This window comes from Chiloscyllium plagiosum, unplaced genomic scaffold, assembly GCF_037043375.1.
Source record: "Chiloscyllium plagiosum isolate Xiang-an unplaced genomic scaffold, Cpla_swu_hap1 HiC_scaffold_1, whole genome shotgun sequence".
Taxonomy (NCBI): domain Eukaryota; kingdom Metazoa; phylum Chordata; class Chondrichthyes; order Orectolobiformes; family Hemiscylliidae; genus Chiloscyllium; species Chiloscyllium plagiosum.
In genome coordinates this window covers 2,074,822-2,098,932 of record NW_028270139.1, presented here as the reverse complement: position 1 = coordinate 2,098,932, position 24,111 = coordinate 2,074,822, and the positions used below count along the sequence as shown (strand labels likewise).

The 24,111-nt window shown below is 39.9% G+C and overlaps 1 protein-coding gene across 1 annotated transcript in view; it reads left to right on the top strand.

Moving 5' to 3' along the window:
- The window catches only part of mnd1 (meiotic nuclear divisions 1 homolog (S. cerevisiae)), a 49,077-nt gene extending 26,908 nt beyond the window's left edge, over positions 1–22,169 (top strand). Inside the window, exons 3-8 of the mRNA XM_043700108.2 lie at positions 163–220; positions 2,443–2,591; positions 13,859–13,933; positions 20,159–20,273; positions 21,044–21,088; positions 21,184–22,169. Coding sequence (XP_043556043.1) covers positions 163–220; positions 2,443–2,591; positions 13,859–13,933; positions 20,159–20,273; positions 21,044–21,088; positions 21,184–21,290 — 549 coding nt within the window. The 3' untranslated portion in view covers positions 21,291–22,169. The remainder of the gene's footprint in view (positions 1–162; positions 221–2,442; positions 2,592–13,858; positions 13,934–20,158; positions 20,274–21,043; positions 21,089–21,183) is intronic.
- Positions 22,170–24,111: the final 1,942 nt, after the last annotated feature.

Sequence of the window (24,111 nt, the reverse complement as noted above, 5' to 3'; positions counted from 1 at the left end):
TGGTGTTTTCTTCAGTTTCTATGCCTGATTTTTTAAAAAAACTTGAATTTGTGTCTACCTTAGAAGAATGGTGACCACATTTCCAATCATTCTGCAAATTTTTAAAAAATCATTGTCTGATGCACTGGAATGAACTTACTTAAAACTTGTCCGTGTTCTTAGAAAGATGTGTTTCAGCTGAAAGATTTGGAGAAGATTGCACCAAAGGAGAAAGGAATCAGTAAGTATCAGTTTTACTGTCACTACTGTCTGATCTCTTGCCCAGGAGATTATAATATTTGAAGTGAATTATGGCTCAGTTTGTTTTTGAACATTTAATCATGCACAGATCACATATGGACAGTTCAGTAAAACAAAATGGGCATTGTTTAGGAATGTTTTAAAACTTCTGTTTTTGTTTCTGATCTACAGCATCTGCAGTTCTTTCGGGTTTTTTATTTGGAAAATGGGTAATTTGAGTATCGTGGTAAATGCATTCCTCTTCAATGACTCAAATTAAAATCGACACAACTCTCGCCAATTAGATTTAAAATGTTCCTATGCTAGTGTGAGGATATGTTTGGAAAATCTCAATATCTTCAGTTGTGACATGGCCACAGCAAAAACAAATCCAATTAACTACCAGAATAGTTTCTGATTGAAAATCCTGCTGGTGGAGAATTGATGAGGATTGGTACCAGGCAATATACTGAATTTGACTATGTTCCATTCATAGTTGGAACTTTGTGCCTTTTTTTGTTAAGACTACTTTGCCTTCTTTCTTTATACCAGTTGTAAAGAGCTGTCATTCCGCCTTCCTTGAAAAGAACACAATAGGTTTCTTTGTTTCTTGGAAGAGAAGGAGGAGGAGGTGGTAATGTTTTGGTATTGTCGCTGGGTTGGTATTCCAGGGGCCCAGGCTAATGCTCTAGACCCATTAATTCACTGCCATTCTGGCAGCTAGTGAAACCTAAGTGCAACTAATAAATCTGTAATTAAAAGCTAGTTGCATGGCCACATGGCACTATTGTTGATTGGCATGAAAACCCATCTGATTCACTCATCTGCTTTCGGGAAGGAAATCTGCCACCCTTCCCTGTATTGACTCCAGATACATAGGAGTGTTGTTGACTCTTAACGGTGTATCCCTTTGTACTGTTATAGAAAGCCTGCACCATTGTCATTGTGGATTTGCATGTAGAGCCAGAAATGGTGTCACTGACCAATGCCCAAAGATCACGCCATACCACAGTTTCTGGCCCACTCTAATTCCTGCTCAACTTCATGCTCCACTTTTTTCCACTGACAGCTGTGATCGATGCTCCACTTTGGAAACAAGGAACAGCATAGTGAGCCATATGAAGTCAGTGAGTGGTCAGGAACAAGGCAGACAGTTAGGGCAGCACTAATATCGTGATCTCAGGACTTTAATTGAAGTGATTTTAAAATGTGAAAATTAATTCCTTTCATTGCTCCTATTCTTTAGTGCGAGCATTGCTACCCCTGACATCAAAGGCACTATCGGCATGGGCAGTGAGTGTATTTTCTGCAATTGTGGTTGCAGCAACCGTAGTTGACACTTAACTGCCCTCTGAAATGTCCTGGCAAGCCGCTCATTAAATGCTATGAAATCTAAAAAAAGAAATGAAACCATACACAATCGGGATCACCCTAATGACTGGAAATGACGAGGGCAAATCCAGCCCTGTTACCCTGCAAAACCTCTGAGTAACAGCTAAGGACCTGTGATAAAATTGGGAGGGTTGTCCCAAAGCCACAGTCTGACATACACAAGGACATTGTCTCACACGCCACAGTCATTGTCCCTGGATTTGTCCTGTCCCACTACCAGGATGGACCCACCAGACATGGCAGTACAGTGACAACAATTAAGAACGGAGTTGACCTGGGGAACTCTGGACATTATTTCTGGATTCCTTGAAGTCTCATGGGTCCAGGCTCAACATGGCCAAGGAAATCTTTCACTAATTAACAGTTGCTCCATTGTTCACCTTCTCCATGGGGACTGACTTTCTTTGATTATTAAGGCATCTTTAACTTCCATGCCTCATGAAGTTATTCGGCTGTTATGGGAGAATCAGCATTGTTTTTGCTGGCATTAATTTTGAGTAGTGTTTTCATTAAATATGGGCACTGCTGAAAATGTCCATCTCTGCCTGCCAGAAAGTGGTGTAAACTTAAAATATGGTGACATTGAAAATAGTTTATTCAACCACTGAGCCAGGAAAGCCACCTAACTTCAAAAGATTTAGGGGCACTCTACCATAAATTTATCATCCTCATCACCATAGAACAATGCTTCACCACAACAGTTATTGTTGTCAAGGTTTAGATGGAAAATGTCATATAACTATAGCCTTTTAGTTTTGTTCTAACAATGACAAATCTTCATTTGCAAACGAGAGACAAATGTAAGCTGTTCACGTGTTTTTGCCATTTCAGCCTCCATGTCTGTGAAGGAAGTACTGCAGAGTCTAGTTGATGATGGAATGGTGGACACTGATCGAATTGGAACTTCTAACTATTTCTGGGCGTTTCCAAGTAAAGCTCTTCATATGAGAAAAACGAAACTGGAGCAGTTGAAGCATCAGGTGAATGTTGGAATGTTTGAGATGACCAGAATGTTTGGCATGTTGCTGTATGTGCTTAATTCTGCTCGGAGATTGGATGTCATTGTATGCCTCACTTGCCTATCTTGCGTCAAGCCACTTATTATCTGCAACCACTCTGTGATGCCCATCACCGAACAATACTTATATTGACTTTTCTACTACTGTCCACTCTGCCTTCTCATGAGGTCTCTGCAGCTTTACAGTTCTGATCAAATGGCTGAAATACTAACATGTTCTTTTCTGACTGTCATTTTTTGGTGATCTTTTTGTCGTCTTTTGGGTATATATAAAATAGTTACTATATGTCTTGGCATTATGTTTCAAAGGCATCTATTTTCTTTCTTAAACCTTTACTTATGGTTGAGATTCTAAGGCACATGGGACAGTGATATAATATATTATCTTATGAGTTTTTTTCCTTGTTATAATAACTTTTCTTGTTGATTTTTCTTTAATCTTCAGAGAATTACTTCTAGCTGTTTTTATCCATTTTCCAACTTCTGCATCACATCTGCCATCTTCTGTTTTCACTTTCCTAAAACAGATGACACTATCCACCATAGTCTTTACTCTAGTTGCTCCTAATCTATTCCTTATCACTATCATTATTTTTTTCAGTCTTAATCTATATTCTAAACTTTGAGATTTGCTTGATGCATAATATTTTTGTGGCCTATTCATGAAAAGCGACCTGTTCCATTGAATGTGACAGATTCTGAGACCAATCTTTCTTAGTTTAGATCAACTTTTTTATAAATTTGTTGACTGATTAAATAGGCATTGACTTCTTCTCTGCCACTCTTTTCAACTGAACCAATTGCAGGGGACCTGGCCTTTTCTGCATTTCCTATCTTTCAACTACAGTTTTCTCCTGTATGAGGTCCTATATTCTTCACAGATGACTGGCCCCATTACCATTTCATGTGTCATGACTGTGCCCTTAGATGTCAAAAAGTATAGCGCTGGAAAAGCACAGCAGGTCAGGCAGCATCTGAGGAGCAGGAGAGTCGACGTTTCAGGCGTAAGCCCTTCATCAGGAATGTGCCCTTAGATGTTTCATACATCTTATTGGTCTCTGCCTTCTGAGCCAGTGTCCTACGAATTTGTTAGGATCTTTTGTCTCTTCTGCCAGAGGGCTGGGGTACAGTAGCCATTAAAGAAACATGGCTAAGGGAGGGACAGGACTGGCAGCTTATTATGGGAGAAAGTGAGGACTGTGGATAATGGCAATCAGAGTTGAAGAGTGTGGTGCTGGAAAAGCACAGCTGGTAAGGCAGTAACCGAGGAGCAGGAGAATTGACATTTCGTGCATAAGCTCTTCATCAGGAAGAGTTTATAAAGAGCTTATGCTCAAAATGTTGATTCTCCTCCTCAGTTGCTGCCTTACCAGCTGTGTTTTTCCAGCACCACACTCTTCAACTCTGACAGCTTATTGTGTTAGGGTGCAGGTACTTTAGGCGGGATAGAATTGAAGGAAAGAGGGGATGGGAGTTGCATTTTTGATTAAGGGGTGTATCACAGCAATAGTCAGCAATGTAATAACTGAGGGATTATCCAGTGAGGCTTTGTGGCTGGAGTTTAAAAATAAGAAAGGTATAGTGACATTACTGACCCCCAAATAGCCAACAGGAATTAGAGGAACAAATAATCAGGGAGATTGGAGAGCAATAAAGTTGTCATAGTAGGGGATTTTAATTTTCCTAACATAGACTGGGACTGCCATTGTGTTAAGGACTGTGATGGGTAGAATTTAAATGTGTTCAGGAAAGTTTCCTCAAGCAGTATTTAGAGAGTCTTACTCGGGAAGGGGCAAAACTGGACCAACTCTTGGGAAATAGGGCAGGACAAGTGACTGAGTTAAACTGGGGGAACTTTTGGGATCAGTGACCATAGTTCTATTAATTTTTGAAATAGTTATGGAGAGGGACAAAACTGGTCTACAGGTTCCAATTTCTAAATTGGGGCAAGGTGAATTTTGATGGAATTAGAAGGAGTTTGCAGAGGTTGATTGGAGTAAAATTGATTGGAGTTGATTTGCAGCAAAGGGACCTCTGGCAAGTGGGAAGCCTTTGAAAGTAAGATAGCTAGAGTTCAAGGTCTATATGTTTCTGTGCGTTTGAAGGGTAAGGTCAGTAGGAGTAGGGAACCCTGGATGATATGAAATATTGAGGCTTTGACCAGAATAGAGGAGGAGGCATGGCTCAGGTACAGGCAGCTGAGACCAAGGGAATCCCTGGAGGTATATAGGAGATTACAGGATTTATTGACTAAGGAAATCAGGAGGGTGAAGTTGCGGGGGGGCACGAAATAGCTTTAGTTGAGAACTTAGGGTGAATCCAAAGAGATTCTTTTAAATATATTAAAAGACAAAGAATAAATAGAGAGAGAATAGGGCCCCTCGAAGACCAAAGTGGGCAAGTATGTGCGGAAAGCGCAGGAGGTGGGCAAGGTCCTCATTGCATATTTCTCCTCTCTGTTTATCATGGAGAAACATGTGAAAACTTGGACAGTCTAGATCACAGTAGAGGTGGTATTGGATGTATTAGAATGTATGAAGGTGGATGAATCTCCTGGTCCTGACCAGATATATCCAAGAACCCTGCAAGACGCTGGTGAAGAAATTGCAGGGACCCTGGCTGATATTTTTGTATCATTGTTAGCTACAGGTGAGGTCTCGAAAGACTAGAAGGTAGTGAATGTTGTGTCCTTATTCAAGAAGGGCTGCAAAGAACATCCTGGGAACTATAGACAAATACCCAACATCAGTGATGGGAAAGTTACTTGAGAAGATTCTGAGGGCTAAGGTATATGTACATTTGAAAAGACAGGGTTTGCTTAAGAGTCGTCAGCATGGCTTTGTGCGCGGGGGATCATGCTTCACAAATTTGTTAGAGTTCTTTAATGAAGTGACCAAAAAGGTTAATGAGGGCAGGACGGTGGACGTAATCTGTATAGATTTCAAAATAGCCGTTGATAAGGTTCCACATGGTAGGCTTTTCTGGAAGGTTAGGTTGCATGGAATCCTGGGAGAGTTGGCAAATTGGATACACAATTGGCTTGATAGGAGGAAGCAGAAGGTAATAGTGGAAGGATGCTTGTCAGACTGGAGGTCTGTGTCTAGTGGTGTGCCTCGAGTCAGTGCTGGGCCAGTTGCTGTTTGTTATCTATATCAATGATTTGGATGAGAATGTCCAAGGCATGAATAGTAAGTTTGCAGATGACAGTACAATACGTGGTATTGTTGACACTGAAGCAGGTTATCAAACTGCAGCAGGATCTTGATCAGCTGCGGAAGTGGCCTGAGAAATGGCAAATGGAGTTTAATATAGATAGGTGTGAGGTGTTGCATTTTGGAAAGTCAAATCAAGGTAGGAGTTCGATAGAGCCTTGAGTGTAGTGGAACAGGGACTTTGGAGCTCAAGTGCAAGACTCTTTGAAAGTGGGATCACAGAATGTGTAGTGAAAAAGGATTTTGGCACATTGGCCTTCTTCAGTCAGGGCAGTGAGTATAGGAGTTGGGAAGTTATGTTGCAGTTGTATAGCATGTTGGTGAAGCCGCACTTGGAGTCTTGTGTTCAATTTTGATTAACTTTGATAAATTTACAAGGATGTTGCCTGGACTCCAGGGACTGAGTTATAGGGAGAGGTTGAAAAAGCTAGGACTTTTTTTTTTAAGAGAGTAGGAGACTGAGGGGGATCTTACAGATGTGTATAAGATCATGAAAGGCATGGGTCAAGTGAATGCACTTCGTCTTTTTCCCAGGGTTGGGGAATTGACAACTAGAGGGCATCAGTTTAAGTTGAGGCAAAAAACTAAATGGAAACCTGAGGGGAAACTATTTTTATAGACGATAGTGTGCATATAGAAAGAGCTTCCAGTGGAAGTGGTTGAGGCGGGTACATTAACAACATTTTAAAAGGCATTTGGACAAATACATAGTTAGGAAAGGTTTGGAAGGATATGGACCAAGTGCAGGGAAATGGGGTTAGCATGGATGGACATGTTGGTTAGCATGGACCAGTTCGGGTGAAGGGCCTTTCTTTGTGCTGTAGGACTCTGACTCTATCATTTGAAGCTGATAGGCCCCTCATTTAGTTTTGCATGACTTCCAAATTGAGATGCTGAGTGATGACCACTGGTATACATTACCAGCTACATGTAATCATAAGTGAAAATTGGAGAGATGTGGGCCCCTGGTCTCTCCAGCCAGACCCTTATTGATGAGAATGTGTGGTTTATCAGGGGATCAGGAGTATTAACCCTAACGAGCATCTCAGATATGTCAAATCTACAATGAATATTTCATTACAATATTTAGACAATGAACAAACAGACCTTTGTCAGCACAGTTGCTGATTGCTGATGCCTGTCTTTCTTTTAAGAAACTTGCACAAATGCATTGTTATCATTTTGTGCATACATAATATGGAGAATTGTATCACTGAGTACGATATGTTTTTCTCTTCACCCATCATGCTACCCAGTAATCCCACCCACAACCTATTTACTCCCTCTATCCACATCAATGATTCAGACCCCAGCTCCTAATTGGAACCCTCACCAGATTAAATGCTGTAAGGAGCTCAGATGTGGCTGCAATGGCAGCATCAGTGGTGGCAAGGCATAGCGTGGATTTATGATGGTGGCAACAGGGCGGAGTCAAGTTTGGGCCCAGTGAAAGACCCAGCAGCATCAGTAGCAGCTGCATCAATGAGGTCTGCCCAGTGCAACTCATGTTGGTGTTGGCATGAGTGAGATGGCGCCAAAGAGTGGCGACTCTTGTTCCAGCATTGGCAGTGTGGTGAAAGGTCTTGAGGCTGGCCAACTGCATTGTGCTGGTGATGGTCTCTGCATCGGGGTGGAGGAACCTGGATCCAAACTCATGGCTGAGCACTTAACAAGGAAAAAGTTGAACTTTATTTATTTCTTTCCGCCTTTATATTCTATGTTTTGGTTTATTTTCTATGTTTTAAGATCATGCAGGAGAGTGGTGAGACTGTACAACACCCTTCACTGTATTTGTAACAAAATACACATGACAATAAACAAAGAAATAAAGTAAAATGGTGCTTCATCTGGAAACTGTTTTTGGGATCTTGGACAGTGAAGTGGGAAGACATGAGTGGTAACTTTTAACTTTATATAGAAATCCTCCACAGGGCCTTCTTTCTTGAAAATTGACTTATGGCTGCCTTAATTTATAAAAGCATCCTGTAGTTTTCAATTTCCACATCCTGGTGTTTGCTACTCTTCATTTTAAGAATTTGGGTTACGTTTTCTTAATTACAGAAGACTGTTAGATGTAAGAATAGACATTAGGCCGTTTGGCTCATTGAGATCATGGCCAATCCACCATTTGATCATGGCTGATAACTCTTCAATGTCATTTTCCTGCTTTCTCCCTGTAACCTTTGATCCCCTTGGCAATCAAGAACTTATGTATCTCTGTTTTAAGTACACTCAATGACCTGGCCTCCAACACCTTTTCTGGCAATGAAATCCACAAACTTTCCAGTTTCTCCTTATCTCGGTTCTAAAGGGTCTTCCCTTTACTGTAAGGCTGTGCCCACAGGTCCTAGTCTGTCCTGCCAATGGAAACATCTCCCCAATGTTGACTCTGTCCAGGCTGTTCAGTATTCTGTAAGTTTCAATCAGATCTCCCCTCATCCTTCTAAACTCCATCAAGTATAGTCCCAGAATCCTCAAACGTTACTCATATGTGTTATGTCTTTCATTCCTGGTATCGTTCTCATGAACCTCCAGGACTAATGCATCTTTCCTGAGGTATGGGGCCCAAAATTGCTGTCAGTATTCTAAATGACCAGAGCCTTATAAAGCCTCAGAAGTACATCCATGCCTCTTGAGATAAATGATCACATTGTATTTGCCTTCCTAACTGCCAACTCAACCTAGAAGTTTACCTTAAGAGAATCCTGGACCAGGACTTCCAAGTTCCTTTGCTCTTCACATTTCTGAATTTTCTCCCCATTTAGAAAATAGTCCATGCCTCTATTCTTCCTACCAAAGTCCATGACCCCTCTCACTTTCCCACGTATTTCATCTGCCAGTTCTTTGCCCACTCTTCTCACCTGTTTCAATCTCTGTGCAGTCTGCCCGCCTCCTCAATACTACCTGCCCTTCTACCTATCTTTGTGTCATCTGCAAACTTAGCCAGAATGCTGTTGGTTCCCTCATCCGGATCATTAATGTATAAAGTGAAAAGTTGTGGTCCCAACACTGACCCTTGTGGGCTTCCATGCTGAGAAGGACCCTTTTATCCCCACTCTCTGCTTTCTGCCAAACAGCCAGACTTCTATCCATGCTAGTACCTTGCCTCTAACACCATGGGCCCTTATCTTACTCAGCAGCCTCCTGTGCAGCACCTTATTAAAGACCTTCTTGAAGTCCAGATGAATTACATCTATTGGTTCTCCTTAGTCTAACCTGCTCATTAGTTGCTCAAAGAATTCTAACAGATTTGTCAGGCATGACCTCCCCTTGGTGAAACCATGATGACTTTGCCCTATTTTACTATGCACTTCCAAGTATTCAGAAACCTCATCCTTTGGACTCCAAGATCTTACCAATGACTGAGGTCAGGATAATCAGCCTATAATTTCCCTCACTTCCTCCTTAAATTGGGGGTGCTGGGGAATCTTACTGATTTTTCCAGTCCTCTGTGATCCTCCCTGACTCCAGTGATTCCTGAAAGATCACTTCTAAAGCCTCCATTATCCCTTCAGCTATCTCCTTCAGAACTCTATGCTGAAGTTACTTGATGTACACACTATTCTGCATGATTGGTTACCCAGGCCCACCAGTCTGCAGTCTTCTTGGAGGATGTTTTAAGTTGTTGGCCATGACTCATACTGTCTAATTTTTGCAATTCTGCAAAACCGTTCAGATTTATATTTGAAAACACTTTTCATTGCTTGAATAGCTTTTTGGCTGATGACCCTTATTTTTTACCTCCCTCTTTTGACATTAGCTATAGGCAACAATCTTAAAATGAGAAATGTATTACTTGATCCAGAACCGCTGAGCTATTATATATATATATATATGAAGGTAGGCACCAGGGATTATTTGTCAAACACTGGGAACTTTCTGCTCTCTGTTTTGCCTCACTTAGGTAGTATGGTGGATATCAAGCCCCATTATTCCTGGAGACATGACAGAGATACACCACATTCCCCAATTAACTTGACTATCAGACCCATGTTGACATAATGATTGGACAGGGTTGCTATATTTAACAGGAATTATTACTTATTGCAATGATGTGGAGGTGCTGGTGTTGGATTGGGGTGGACAAAGTCAGAAGTTACATGACACTAGGGTATAGTCCAACAGGTTTATTTGGATTCATAAGCTTTTGGAATACTACTTCGTTGGGTGAAGTGGGTTGACTCACACTCACCCACCCACTCACTCACTCACTCACTCCAAAAACCTGCGTGTTTTGGATGAGGGGATCACATGGAAAAGCAGCCCAAATGATCTCTGTTGACAGTATCTGGTGATATGGTTATTGTGCTGATCAGAGCCCTGTTCTCAGTCCTCCTTCTCCAGATGCTTTAATTGATTTGCAGAAGGCACAGGATGATGGTTCACAATTATAAAAAGCTCTCTGACTTATTAATTAAACATTCTAGCAACTGCTGAAGAAAGACAAGATCGGTTTACTTCAGCCTTGAAGGTAGTTTTGCTGCAGAGAACAGACAAAGCTCCTGAACTGGTGGAGATCTGATGGTCTCTCTTAATCCTGTTCGTACTCCTAAGCTTTTCGGTTACCTGGTAACCACTCTCAAAGTTGCTGGCAGATAGAAGGCCTTTGTCATCGTTAATAGGTCAGTAGTCCACAGATCAATCAGCTACTTGCTGTTGGCTGAATCTTCATTTTATGCATACTATCTCATCTAGTCCTCCTTCTACCATTATAACTTGCAGCTGTGTAAACAGTACCTACAAAGAGTGACACAAGTTACTTTCAAACATTCCTTCAGTGATCCTTGGTTTTAAAACTTATTTTCCCATTTCAGTCCACAAGTAAACGTACAGAAGCATATTCTTTACACCTTAGTTTTCAGATGATTGCCTCTGCGTTTTAGTAGCAGTTGCTGTTTGGCTGTAGGCTTAAGGCAATGTTCTTATCTGCTTAGGAATGAACTGGGTGTGTTTAAAATTTTATTGAAACTGTTAACTCAAAGCATGCTGCATCTTAGTGATAAAATTTCCCACCACTAGGTGTCATATTGGAATAGATTGTAATCATCATGGCAGTGGTAGTAAATTGATGTATTTCAGGACCAGAGAAACCGATATTAAACAGAAGTACAGAAAAACATTGTTTTCTAATACCCCATCAATTTGATTTTAAAGGAGTTGAATTTTAAGATATATCGTAGTTTTAATAAGTTCCCTGTTTGTCTTTAAAGCTTAGAAGTGTTAGCATTTAGTGATGTAATTACATTATGCATTTCCTTATAAATTACCCATCTTACATTTATATGATTAGTTAAATACCACAGCATCAATGATATGTGCTCTTTAAAGTGAATTTTATGAATGAGAATGTGTTGTTACTGTATTCCTTCAGGGTGCATTCTTGGCTGAAAGGCAGAGTAGAAACCAGTAGTAACTTGTATACTTCTTGATGATGAGAGCAAGGGTGCTATCATAAAGGCCTGTTATCTTGTGTTGGAAATTATTTATGAGTGGCAAACTTTTTTTTAATAACACATAATTCAGTCTTGGCTACATTTGCACATAAATGATTTATGATTGGTTTATTGACACAGGCTATTAATAAAGCACATGCAAAGTATTCAAGTTGCTCAATATATTTTCTGTTCTCTACATTTTTAAAGGATTTCACAAAGAAAAATATGTCTAAATGCAATTAGCGATACTAAGCTTTTTTAACTCTGCTGTATAATAAATAAAGATATAATTCACCTGGAGTGAATAACATGTTACAGATCATGTAATAAGGAGCAATTTCACTTTGGACTGACGCCACAGTTCTAAACCAATTAGAACTTAAATTTGATGTGGAACTCGGCATTAATTACAAAGATCCTTGAATATTACTCTGGATTTCTCCATTCAATTCTGTATTTTGCCACTGGAGTAATAGGAGTGGAGTTTTTGGATATAAACGGTATAAATAATTGAAAGTTAGTTCTGTGATTAGATTAGATTACATTACAGTGTGGAAACAGGCCCTTCGGCCCAACAAGTCCACACCGACCCGCCGAAGCGCAACCCACCCATACCCCTACCCATACAGTGACTGTGTCACTGATCTTAGTCTGTGATGTGCTGAGAATTGATTTTGCTGTAAAGGTGGTCCCTGATGTAATGGAGGGCTGCAGGATAGCCAATCTGGTACCGTTATTCAAGAAGGGAGCAAGGGATCAACCAGGAAACTGCAGGCCTTTCAGCCTAACCTCAGTGGTGGGGAAGCTATTGGAAGAAATTTTGAGACACAGATACATTAATCTGCAGTTGGAGAGTAAAGGATTGATGAAGAACAATCAGCAGATTTTGTTAAGAAACTTAACAAACCTTCTTTTTCAAGAAGGTAACCAAGTGAAGCCAGTGCTTTTGATATCTCTACTTGCCACTAATCAGCTGGTCGATATTCTCCTGTAATCTAAAGCTGTCCTCCTCACATATATTCTCCACCACATTTTGTATCATCTGTGAACTTATTGATCAACTCTCCTACATTCAAGTCTAAAGTCATTTATATAAAGTCCCAGATAGTAGACTGTTAAGAGAGGTAAGAGCCCATGACATCGAAGGAAATTTGGCAAATTGGATCCACAGAGTGGCAGGCTGCAGAGGGTGATGTTTGAGGGATTTTTTTCCAACTGGCAATCTGTGATATTGGAGTCCCACAGTGATCAAAGTTGAGGCCCTTGCTCTCTGGGTTTATATATAAATGATTTAGACTCGAATGTAGGAGTGTTGATCAGTAATTTCACGGGTGATACAAAATTTGGTGGGGTCATGTATAGTGAGGAGGATAGCTTTAGCTTATAGGAGGTTATAGACAGGCTAATTAGTGGCAAGTGGAATTCAATCCAAAGAAGTGTGAGAGGATGCTTTTGGGCAGCATGAACAAGGTAAGCATTACATGATGAATGGTAGGATCCTGGGAAGCACCAAGAATCATTGGGATGTTGATATACATGTTCCTTAAGGTACCAGGAAACGTGGATAAAGTGGTTATAAAGGAAGATAGTGTACTTGATTTTATTAGCCGAGACACCAAGTTTAAGAGCAGGGAAATTAGACTAGATTCCTCATAGTGTGGAAACAGGCCCTTCGGCCCAACAAGTCCACACTGACCCTCCAAAGAGTAACCCACCCAGACCCATTTCCCTTTGACTAATGCACCTAACACCATGGGCAGTTTAGCATGCCCGATTCACCTGACCTGCACATGTTTGGACTCTGGGAGGAAATCTGAGCACCCAGAGGAAACATGGGGAGAATGTGCAAACTCCACACAGACAGTTGCCCGAGGGTAGAATCGAACCCGGGTCCCTGGCGCTATGAGGCAGCAGTACTAACCACTGATCCACCGTGCCACCAGTGGCTCTAGATTATGCTCGAACAGTATAAAACATTAATTTGGTGACAACTAGAGTTAAGTGCAATTCTGGAATCCACATATGTGGGATGTGATAGCACTGGAGAGGAAGCAGAGGAGTTTTACTGGGATGTTGCTTGAGCTGGAGAGTTTCTGTTATGAAGAGAGATTGAACAGATTTGCATTGTTTACCTTGGGACAGAGGAGATTGACAGGGGACATGACTGGGGTGGGGGGGGGGGTGGGGGGGGGGCAGATATAAGTCGAGAAGCCAAAACCTTTCTCCTTGATGGAAGGAACAATGACCAAGGGACATATTTTTAAAGGCCTGAAGGTTTAGAGAAGTTGAGGAAAAACTTTTACCTAGAGGATGGTGGGAATCTGGAACTCATTCCCAAAGCCTGGCAGAGGCAGAAAGCCTCATAACATTTGAGAGGTATTTAGACTTTCATTTGTGATGCCAAGGCATACAAGGTTATGGGCCAAGTGCCTTAAAATGGAATCAGAATAGTTAGGTAGTTGTTTTTGATTGGTGCAGGTACAGTGGGCTAAAGGGCCTTTCCTGTGCTGTGGATCTCTGTGGTTCATACTTCTTTCTAAATTTACTTTCTAAGTTTTTCATTTACCATTTTCTGTTTCCAGCTTGCTGAAGGAACCCAAAGGAAACAAAGTTTACAGCAAAGTATTGAGAAAGCCAAAGTGGGCCGTCAAAATACAGTAAGAATGTTTATGTTGAAACTTGGGGTCTGCCTGGGCAAAAATGATAAGATTGGCAAAGAATTTATAGTTTGATACTTAGTTTGACATTATGATGAACATGTTTGAAATGTCTACTATTTTTGAAATGACTGCCATTGTCCTCTGTATCAGAGGCATTTCATATCTTGCCTAATGTGTTAATTTGACTGAGGATTTTGACCAACAAATATCATGGATGACAGTGTTATCAATGCCAACCTGTGTGCCAGGGGCAGCAATCACTTTAATATTAGAGTTGCTTAATTTTGTTTTGCAAGTTCTGTTGGGTTAACCAGGTCAGCTGATTTCTGTGCCTGTAAGCACTTGAATAAATGTATTTTTTGAAAAACATACTGGTAAGAGGAGTGTGCTAACTTGTCACTATAGAGTTTATCTTTGTGATGTTTGGGAATGATGCTTGTAAATCATTCTTTATAAAAGTAAATGTTTCTTGTTTGCCAATCAAAGATAAATTACATAATTTGTTCCCCACAGCACCCTAACAGATCCCATGTAATGGATTTTAATTTACTTTGGTAAAATAGTGTCTTCAAAAAGGGTTTTAAACCAATAAGTTTAATGTCTTAACTAATAGTTGTCCCTTCTAAATAGTTAATTGGTACAAAATCTGAACCATTACAACAGTACCCTGATGTTTATAATAGTTCTGCTTGACTAGACTAGCCCTGCTCAGTAAACATTTCTGCACTTCACAGACTATCTGGAAGGTTGCCGATTCTTAGGGTTTCATGGGGCTCCAGTTTAATCATCATCTGTTTAGATGAAAGGCTATTGACGTGAAACATAACACTTTCTCCCTCCGTAGATGCTACCTGATCTAAGTATTTCCTAAGTAAATTATTTTTGTTGTTTAGTTTAGTTATGTGCTCCGTTGTTGGCTGTTTTTATTGTATCATTTATTTCCAAACTGGTCTGTTGGAGAATCACCAAAATACTGTGGATACTGGGAATGTGAAATTAACACTTGTTAGGTCTTGCAGTATTTGTAAAATGAGAAACCTAACTAACATTTCAGGCTGGTAACTTTTTGTGTGCTAAACATGAGAGATCTGCTGTGTTACTGACATAGGATATTGTATCGATCTCTTTTTAAATGCCTACACTTTTATAATCCACTGTGATTTCCATATGGGTGGTGCAAATTCACATCACCCATCTTCCTTGATTTTCATCTGCGTGGAGTTTGCACATTCTCCCAGTGTCTGTGTGGGTTTCTGCCAGATGCTTCAGTTTCCTCCCAGAGTCCAAAGATTAGGTTAGGTGGATTAGCCATGCTAAATTGCCCATATTGTTCAGGGGCATGTAGGTTAGGTGCATTAGCCATGGGAAATGCAAGGTTACAGGGATAGAGTAAGGGGATGGGTCTGAGTGGGAAGCTCTTCAGACGGTTGGTGTGGACTTGTTGGGCTGAATGGCCTGTTTTTACACTGTGAGGATTCTATAAAATATGATCTCCATCATTTTTAAATGGGATTCCCTGAGGGCAGATTACATCAGTTTATCGAAAGCTCCACACATGGAATGGCTTGCAGTGTTCAGAGTGTAACATTTTTAATACAAGAAATTATTTTGTATCCCAGTAAAACCAATCAAAAATATTCAGTAACTCAAATGTGTTTGACAAAGATGGCATTAGTATGATTGGCAATTCTTTTGGTGGAGTGCTGATGGAGAAGAAATAAGTGATTTTATCTTCTGTTCCTCAATTATAAATACAAAGTTGTTTTTTTTTGTATATGTGGGTAACGCAATAATGGTGCACGAATTCTTGCCAGAACTGAGATGCACACTGGTGATCTTATTGGAAGCCTTCAATTTACTGGGGATAACAACTTTTTAAAAAGAGTATCAGCATATAATGTATGAATAACACAATTAAGTTGTAATACAATATTCATTGGAATATGTTACATTTGCTGAAGTTTACCGGTAGATTTTAGATTTTTTTTTGTCAAGTCCTAATCTTTCCAAATCTCTCCACTAAAATGGTAACCATGTTTATTATTATAAGATTACTTTCAGAACTACTGCGGAATTTCCTCAAGAAGCTATGAAATTTAAAAGCATGATTAATCAGGCAGTAGGTTTGAGTGAATTTTAAACAACTCACTTTTTATGAGTTCTTGATCTCTACTGGCAGTGTGAACTAGGGAGAACCTCCCTCCGCATTTATAAGTAGTAGTTCTTTGTTAATAACTGACTCAAATTACCCTGTTGACATAATGCAGAAGCAATATGTTGGGGCAGTGCAGCGGGGGTGGGGGGGTGGGAAGGAGGTGGTAGATGGTAAGCGCTAGAAATATTCAGCAGTTAGCAGCTGTAGATAGTAAGACCTAGAGTTCATGTTTCAGGATCTGAAAGAGAGAATCCTAACTATCTTCCATCGTCAGTTAGTGGTATTGCCATTCCTTGAAACGCAGTCATCAAAATCCTGGGGGTGACCATTGATCAGAAATGTAACTGGTCCAGTATATAAATACAGAGGACAAGAGCAAATCAGAAGCTAAAATGTCTTTGGTAAGTACTTCACTTGACTCTTCAGAACCTGTTCATCATCTACAAGTCATAGTCCAGACTGTAATGATGTACTCTTCAGTTGTCTGATTGAGTGAAGCTTTAACAGCACTCCAGCTTTGCAAAGCACCCCTTAATTTGCACTTTTTCTTCCACCTTCAACAGTTGCTCTCCTCCACAGGTTCGTCATAATTGTAGCACGTCATCTACAAGATGAACTGCAGTAACTCTTAAGTTGCATGCAAGTTAACTGTCAGTCACTCTCATGTCAATGCCTGTATGAACAACTCTGCTCACCAGCCAAACAGCAAGCTCTGCTCATACAGTATAAAAATGTCCCCCTTGCCCCAACACGCAGCCATTGGGATTCTTGCAAAATGTTTTGAGTGCAAGATGAAAAGCTTTGATAAAATGTGACCAAAACACATTCTAACTAGGATTTAAAATTATGAGCAATAGATGCTGCCCTTGCCAGCACCTCAAGTTGAAAAAAAATCTTTACTTCAATCGTAATGAGAATGTTCATTTCCAGCTAGTATTAGTCTGACTATTCCTGAAGGAGGGCTCATGCTCCTGCTCCTTGGATGCTGCCTGACCTGCTGCGCTTTTCCAGCAATACATTTTCAGCTCTGATCTCCAGCATCTGCAGTCCTCACTTTCTCTTAGTCTGACTATTCTCAAGTCTGACTATTCTCAAGTCTGAGAGAATTTGAAGTCATGTTTCCGGATCATTGTTCTAAACTGCTTGAGTGGGAATTGCCTGCTGTAGAACATTCAAACTGAAGAAGAAGCATCCACAAAGGCGCCAACCACAATGAATGTCACTCAGTGGAGGTGTGGCACAAGCCAAGAACAAAGAGTCCAGAAAGTCCCACTCATCCATCTCAAACACCACCTGCAAGAGAGACTGTACCTCCAGGATTAGACTATTCAGCCACTGCAGAACCCACCTCCACGGGGTGCAAGCAAGTCATCCTCAAACCGGAGGGACTAGCAAAGAAAGAAGTATATAGTAGACATATATTTGTAACATTGCCAATGCACTCACTTCGGTGTGTTGTTGCTACTCAAGTTTTCAGTCAACAATTTATGTTCTTTAGGGGGCCAAATGTAGCTGGAACCACTGAAGTTATTGTCAATCCCTTCCAAGCTAACATGTAGATCATTTTGCTCATCTCTAGATGCTTGAGATTTTCTCATATATAAGCTCACTTTGATAATCTGTAGCCTTCCACTGTATGTATTATCCAGGATGTGACATGAAAATGATTCTCTGAGAGTAAGAAATCTAATGTAAATTATTCCATCCTCGTGTTTGATAGGTGGTTGGTGAGTGAGATGGGGGTGATGTTTCATTGTATTGTGTGGGATTACAAACTTGGTTATAAACCACACTGAATTATTTCCACACTTAGCTTCTATAAGATAACACAATCAGAGTGGGTACTATCTATATTTTAGAAATGTTCTTCATCCAAATTGAGCAATTCACAAATTTTAAAAAGCAAAGTCATATATACCCTTTTACTTCCGTGAAATGCATAAAGATGGATAAATCCCCAGGACCTGATCAGCTGTACCCTAGAACTCTTGTGGGAAGCTAGAGAAGTGATTGCTGGGCCTCTTGCTGAGATATTTGTATCATCGATAGTCACATCGATAGCTGAAGACTGGAGGTTGGCTAACGTGGTGCCACTGTTTCAGAAGGGTGGTAAGGACAAGCCAGGAAACTATCGACCATTGAGCCTGAAGTCGGTGGTGGGCAAGTTGTTGGAGGGAATCCTGAGGGGCAGGATGTACATATATTCGGAAAGGCAAGGGCTAATTAGGGATAGTCAACATGGCTTTGTGTGTGGGCAATCATGTCTCACAAACTTGACTGAGTTTTTTTGAAGAAGTAACAAAGCGGATTGATGAGGGCAGAACAATAGATGTTATCTATATGGACTTCAATAAGGTGTTCGACAAGGTTCCCCATGGGAGACTATTAGCAAGGTTAGATCACACAGAATACAGGGAGAACTAGCCAATTTGATTGGGAACTGGCTCATTGTATTTCAGACTGGAGGCCTGCGACCAGTTGAGTGCCACAAGGATTGCGACTTTTCTTAATTTATATAAATGATTTGGATGTGAGCATAAGAGGTTAAGTTAGTAAGTTTGCAGATGACACCAAAATTGGAGGTGTAGTGGACAGCGAAGAGGGTTACCTCAGATTACAATGGGATCTTGACCAGATGGGCCAATGGGCTGAGAAGTGGCAGATGGAATTTAATTCCGATAAATGCGAGGTACTGCATTTTGGGAAAGCAAATCTTAGCAGGACTAATACAGTTAATGGTAAGGTCCAAGGGAGTGATGCTGAACAAAGAGACCTTGGAGCACAGGTTCATAGCTCCTTGAAAGTGGAGTCGCAGGTAGATAGGATAGTGAAGAAGGCATTTGGTATGCTTTCCTTTATCGGTCAGAGTATTGAGTACAGGAGTTGGGAGGTCCTGTTGCAGCTGTACAGGTCATTGATTAGGCCACTGTTGGAATATTGCGTGCAATTCTGGTCTCCTTCCTATCGGAAAGATGTTGTGAAACTTGAAAGGGTTCAGAAAAAATTTACAAAGATGTTGCCAGGGTTGGAGGATTTGAGCTATAGGGAGAGGCTCACAGGCTGGGACTGTTTTCCCTGGAGCTTCGGAGGCTGAGGAGTGACCTAGAGGTTTACAAAATTATGGGGCATGGATAGGGTAAATAGACAAAGTCTTTTCCCTGGAGTTGGGGAGTCCAGAACTAGAGGGTGTAGGTTTAGGGTGAGAGGGGAAAGATATAAAAGGGACCTAAGGGGCAACAATTTCACGCAGTGGGTGGTGTGTGTATGGAATGAGCTGCCAGAGGAAGTGGTGGAGGCTGGTACAGCTACAACATTTTAAAAGGCATTTAGATGGGTAAATGATTAAGAAGGGTTTGGAGGGATATGGGCCAGGTGCTGGCAGGTGGGACTAGATTAGGTTGGAATATCTGGTCGGCATGGACAGGTTGGATCGAAGGGTCTGTTTTTGTGCTGTACATCTCTATGACTCTATTTTTTGTGTCATACTAGTAGTGTTTTTTAAATAGTTTTTTAAAAAAAAAAATCTGTCACATGCTGATATTGAATCTGGAAAGATGAAAACTCTCGGTCCTGATGACGTTAAAAATACTGATTCTTAAATGTGCATGCTAGGGTCATCAATGTGGTCTGAAGGACAGTAGACGAACTTTATTTTCATCTGTTGAAAGAGAGAGCAAATATATCAAGTACAGTGTTCAGTATCAACTAGTGTGGCTATTGATTTGTAATGCATCAGACAAGAAGGGCTTTTAAGTACATTTCTGCAGTCATTTTCGATATAGTTCTATATATTTAATGTGTCTTAAACATGGACACTATTTATTTTCCCTCCTGTACTTGCTTTTAAATACAAGATTAAAAGTTAGTTATCTTGAGTTGTTTTTCTAATAGGGGATTATCAGACTCCCCCAGGAGAAATGACCTGCAGCCCCAAACAAATGGAGTTTCCACTGAAGGCACAAGGGGAGATATGAACAGAAAGTTGGAGCCAATGAGTTCTAAGCCTTCAATGTTACATTATCATTTAACTATGTAAAATAATATTCAAATATTTATTTTTAAAATAGGAAAAGCGTGCAACTATGTTAAAAGAATTGGAGGGACTGCGACAACAAAGGAATCAGTTGAAAGCAGAGTTGGAAAAATATAAAGAATGTGATCCAGAAGTAATTGAAGAAATTAGTGAGTAACCAATCCATTTTTGGTTCAGTTAAAATCGTTGAAATTTTTCCACTCTGAAGATTTTGCTTCTCTAAGCTAGTTTATATTGAAAATTAGCCAAACCCAAACAGCAATTCTACTGCAAGTCCATGACCTGTGAATTGGAAATTACAGAGCAATCTGTATTAGTGGAAGAGCAATGTTTTGGTACAGTAACACAATGCTTACCACTGAAGTATGATTTCACATAAAGATATGTAAATGTCTTAAAATATTAGGCTATACTTTGAATTTTCAGTTTTAGAATTTTTTGAGTAGTGAGTGATACCTTCATTATATCAGCTTACAATGTGATGCTTTTGGGTAATCTAGTGGTATGGAATTGCTTTCTTTTTGGATTAGAGGGTATCAAAGTAATCATTATTCTCTTGTTTTTTTTCTCAAAACAATAGTTCTTTGTTTAGAGGCTGAACTAGATTGGAATTTGCTAAAAAAATTTACTTGACCATTTTATTCATTCTGAAACAATAGCATGACAACTGAGCTTACATTGAACACAAATAAACAATAAGAAAATTTGTTGAATATTACATAATGATAGTAAATAGTGTTTTGGGTTTGGTACCTACTATGTATTATCTAATTTAAATATGAATTTCAGTTGATACTGTGTAATCCTATCAGTAGTTTCCGTTGATATTGCACCCATCAGATTTTTTAGGTGGAAGAATAGGTTTATTAAGTACAAGTGATATGCCTGTTTGAACTGTTTGGGTTTTTTCTTTTTGTAGGGCAGACAAACAAGACAGCAAAAGATGCAGCCAACAGATGGACTGGTATGCTAAAGAAGGATCTGTATCTCTGTGAATTTTTATCTTATTCTTTTTCAAACATATAAAATTTTAACTATAATTTCTGTTTGTTCCACTAGATAACGTGTTTGCCATAAAATCCTGGGCAAATAAAAAATTTGGATTTGAACGGAATAAGATTGATAAGGCTTTCGGAATTCCAGAAGATTTTGACTATATTGACTGATGGTTTCAGTCTGTACAACTTGATCTTTCTTGTTTGTATCAAACTTGACGTTCATCAAAAAAAGAGTCTGACTTTTATCGCAATAAAATTTAGACTTCAACTGCAGGGCGATCAATTTTACTCTTTTGATACTTTGAGTATTGTGCAACTGCTGTTTCAATCAGTGTTGACAGCAGAAATCATTTTGCTATCCTGTTATGAAGGTCAAACTCCTAGCAGATACTAACAATTTATAGAGCATTGGGTCCAGTTAGATTAAAAAGCAATTGAATAAAATAATGTAGGAAGTTATTTCACAAGACTGGTAATAATAGTTTAACCAGTATATAAGGTCCCGTATAGCTTGTTAAAATAGTAGTTCTGATACGTAGTATTTTTCCTTATAATAGTCACTCAATCTCATATTGTACAGGGATGATCTCTGAAATACCATCTCAATCTAAGGAAAATATCTAACCTGCTGTACTAAATCTTCCTTCTCCACTTCACTGACAAAAGATAATTGAGTGTAATTTTGAAAGAATTTAGGATAAAATGCAAGCTCTATAAAGCTTAATTGCAACTAAAATTGTTTTGTAAGGCTCTAAAGTCTGCCCTCTAATTAAGGTTTTGTTACTTAAATGTTCCATACTCTTTGGTGTTTTGTTTCATTTTGTAAAGAAGGGATAAAATCTTCTCAATAAAAATGCTGCTTCCATATTGGGGAATGAAAGCAGATTATCTAATGCAACAAGACTGACTACATATATTGATGATGTCAGGTTGAAATTGAGATAAGATAAAGAATTGCACATCTGCAATATCAGAAGTTTAGTGTATAAGTGAATTATATTGTAAATCATAAATTTGTATTTTAATAAACATCACATACAATCTTAAAAATCCAGTCCACTCTATGCTTATTATTTAAATAAATACTGAACTGTGATATACCAAGTGACTGAAAATGTTTGCTAACTCTAAGTGGAAGACATAGGTTGGTCCTGGGTCTGACTGAACATGAAACTTTAAATAAGTTAAAACCAAATCTCAAAAAAACCTGAATGTTTAAGTGTTTCATTGGTAGATATGAGTTTGAAATATTCCTGTATGTTTGCAGTCTATACCTGTTAGTAGGGTGCTGTTTATCGGTGACAGCAATTTCTTTGACTCCAGAGTACAAACTGCTTCCAGGAGAGTTGGAGTTAATCTCGGGTTGTGATTTGTACTTTGCCTCCCAGGAAAAGCTGTGGATTTCTGCAATTTGGTTGGACGTTTATTTTCTATATTAATAGAATACAAGCAATGTTTTCACGTGTTTCCCACTCATCATTGTTGCCAGGCTTTCAAGTTCTTCCAGATTTCTTCTGCATTCATATACAAGTCACTGATAGAATCAGTGACTTTCCTGAAGAAGGGCTCATGCCCGAAACGTCGATTCTCCTGTTCCCTGGATGCAAGGTAATTACAGGGGCATGAGAGAGGAACTGACAAACCAACTGGAAGCAGAGCCTATTGGGGAAGACAGTCGAGCAACAATGGCAGGAACGTCTGGGTGTAATTGAGGACACAGTACAGAGGTTCATCTGAAAGAAAAGAAAGATTACCTGGGGGGATTAGACAGCCATGGCTAACAAAGGAAGTCAGGAAATGTAACAGAGAAAAAGAGAGAGCCTATAAAGTGGTCAAGAGCACTGGGAAATCAGATGATTGAAGAGACGACAAAAACAAACAGGATAACAAAGAAATAAGGAAGGAGAGGATGAAATATAAAGGTAAGCTAGCCAGTAATATTAGAAATGATAGTAAAAGTTTCTTTCAATACATAAGAAACAAATGAGAAACAAAAGTAGAAATTGGGCAACTCCAAAGTGATGCTGGAAGGCTAGTGATAGGAGATAAGCAAACAGCTGAAGAACTAAATAAATACTTTGTATCAGTCTTCACAGTGGAAGACATGAGTAATATCCCGGAGGAGAAAGTGAGGTCTGCAGACGCTGGAGATCAAAGCTGAAACTTTATTGCTGGAACAGCACAGCAGGTCAGGCAGCATCTAGGGAACAGAAGATTCGACGTTTCGGGCACATGCCCTTCTTCAGGACAATTAAGGAGATTCAAGGGGCAGATTTGAGTATGGTAGCCATTACAAAAGAGAAAGTGCTAGAAAAGATAGAAGTTGTAAAAATTGATAAATCTCCTGGTCCCGATGGGCTCCATCCTAGAGTTCTGAGGGAGGTGGCTGAAGAAATAGCAGAGGTGATTAGGGGGTTAGATAGGGTTGACAGTGTGAACCTTTTCCCGCGTATGGAGTCGGGTATTACAAGGGAGCATAGCTTTAAATTAAGGGGGGGGTAGATATAGGACTGAAGTTAGGGGTAGGTTCTTCAATCAGCGAGTCGTAAGTTCATGGAATGCCCTGCCAGTAGCAGTGGTGGACTCTCCCTCTTTATGGGCATTTAAGCGGGCATTGGATAGGTATATGGAGGATAGTGGGTTAGTATAGGTTAGGTGGGCTTGGATCGGCGCAACATCGAGGGCCAAAGGGCCTGTACTGCGCTGTATTCTTCTATGTTCTATGTAGGTGCTGACTGTGATCTTTCAAAAATTACTGGAGTCGGGGAAAGTCCCAGATGATTGGAAAATAGCTGTTGTTAACCCCCTTGTTCAAGAAAATATCAAGACAGAAGATGGAAAATTATAGGCCTATTAGCCTATCCTCGATTAAAATTCTAGAATGCATCGTTAAGGCTGAGATTTCTAAATTCTTAGAAGTGCAGGGTCGGATTAGAACAAGTCAGCATGGATTTAGTAAGGGGAGGTTTTGCCTGACAAACCTGTTAGA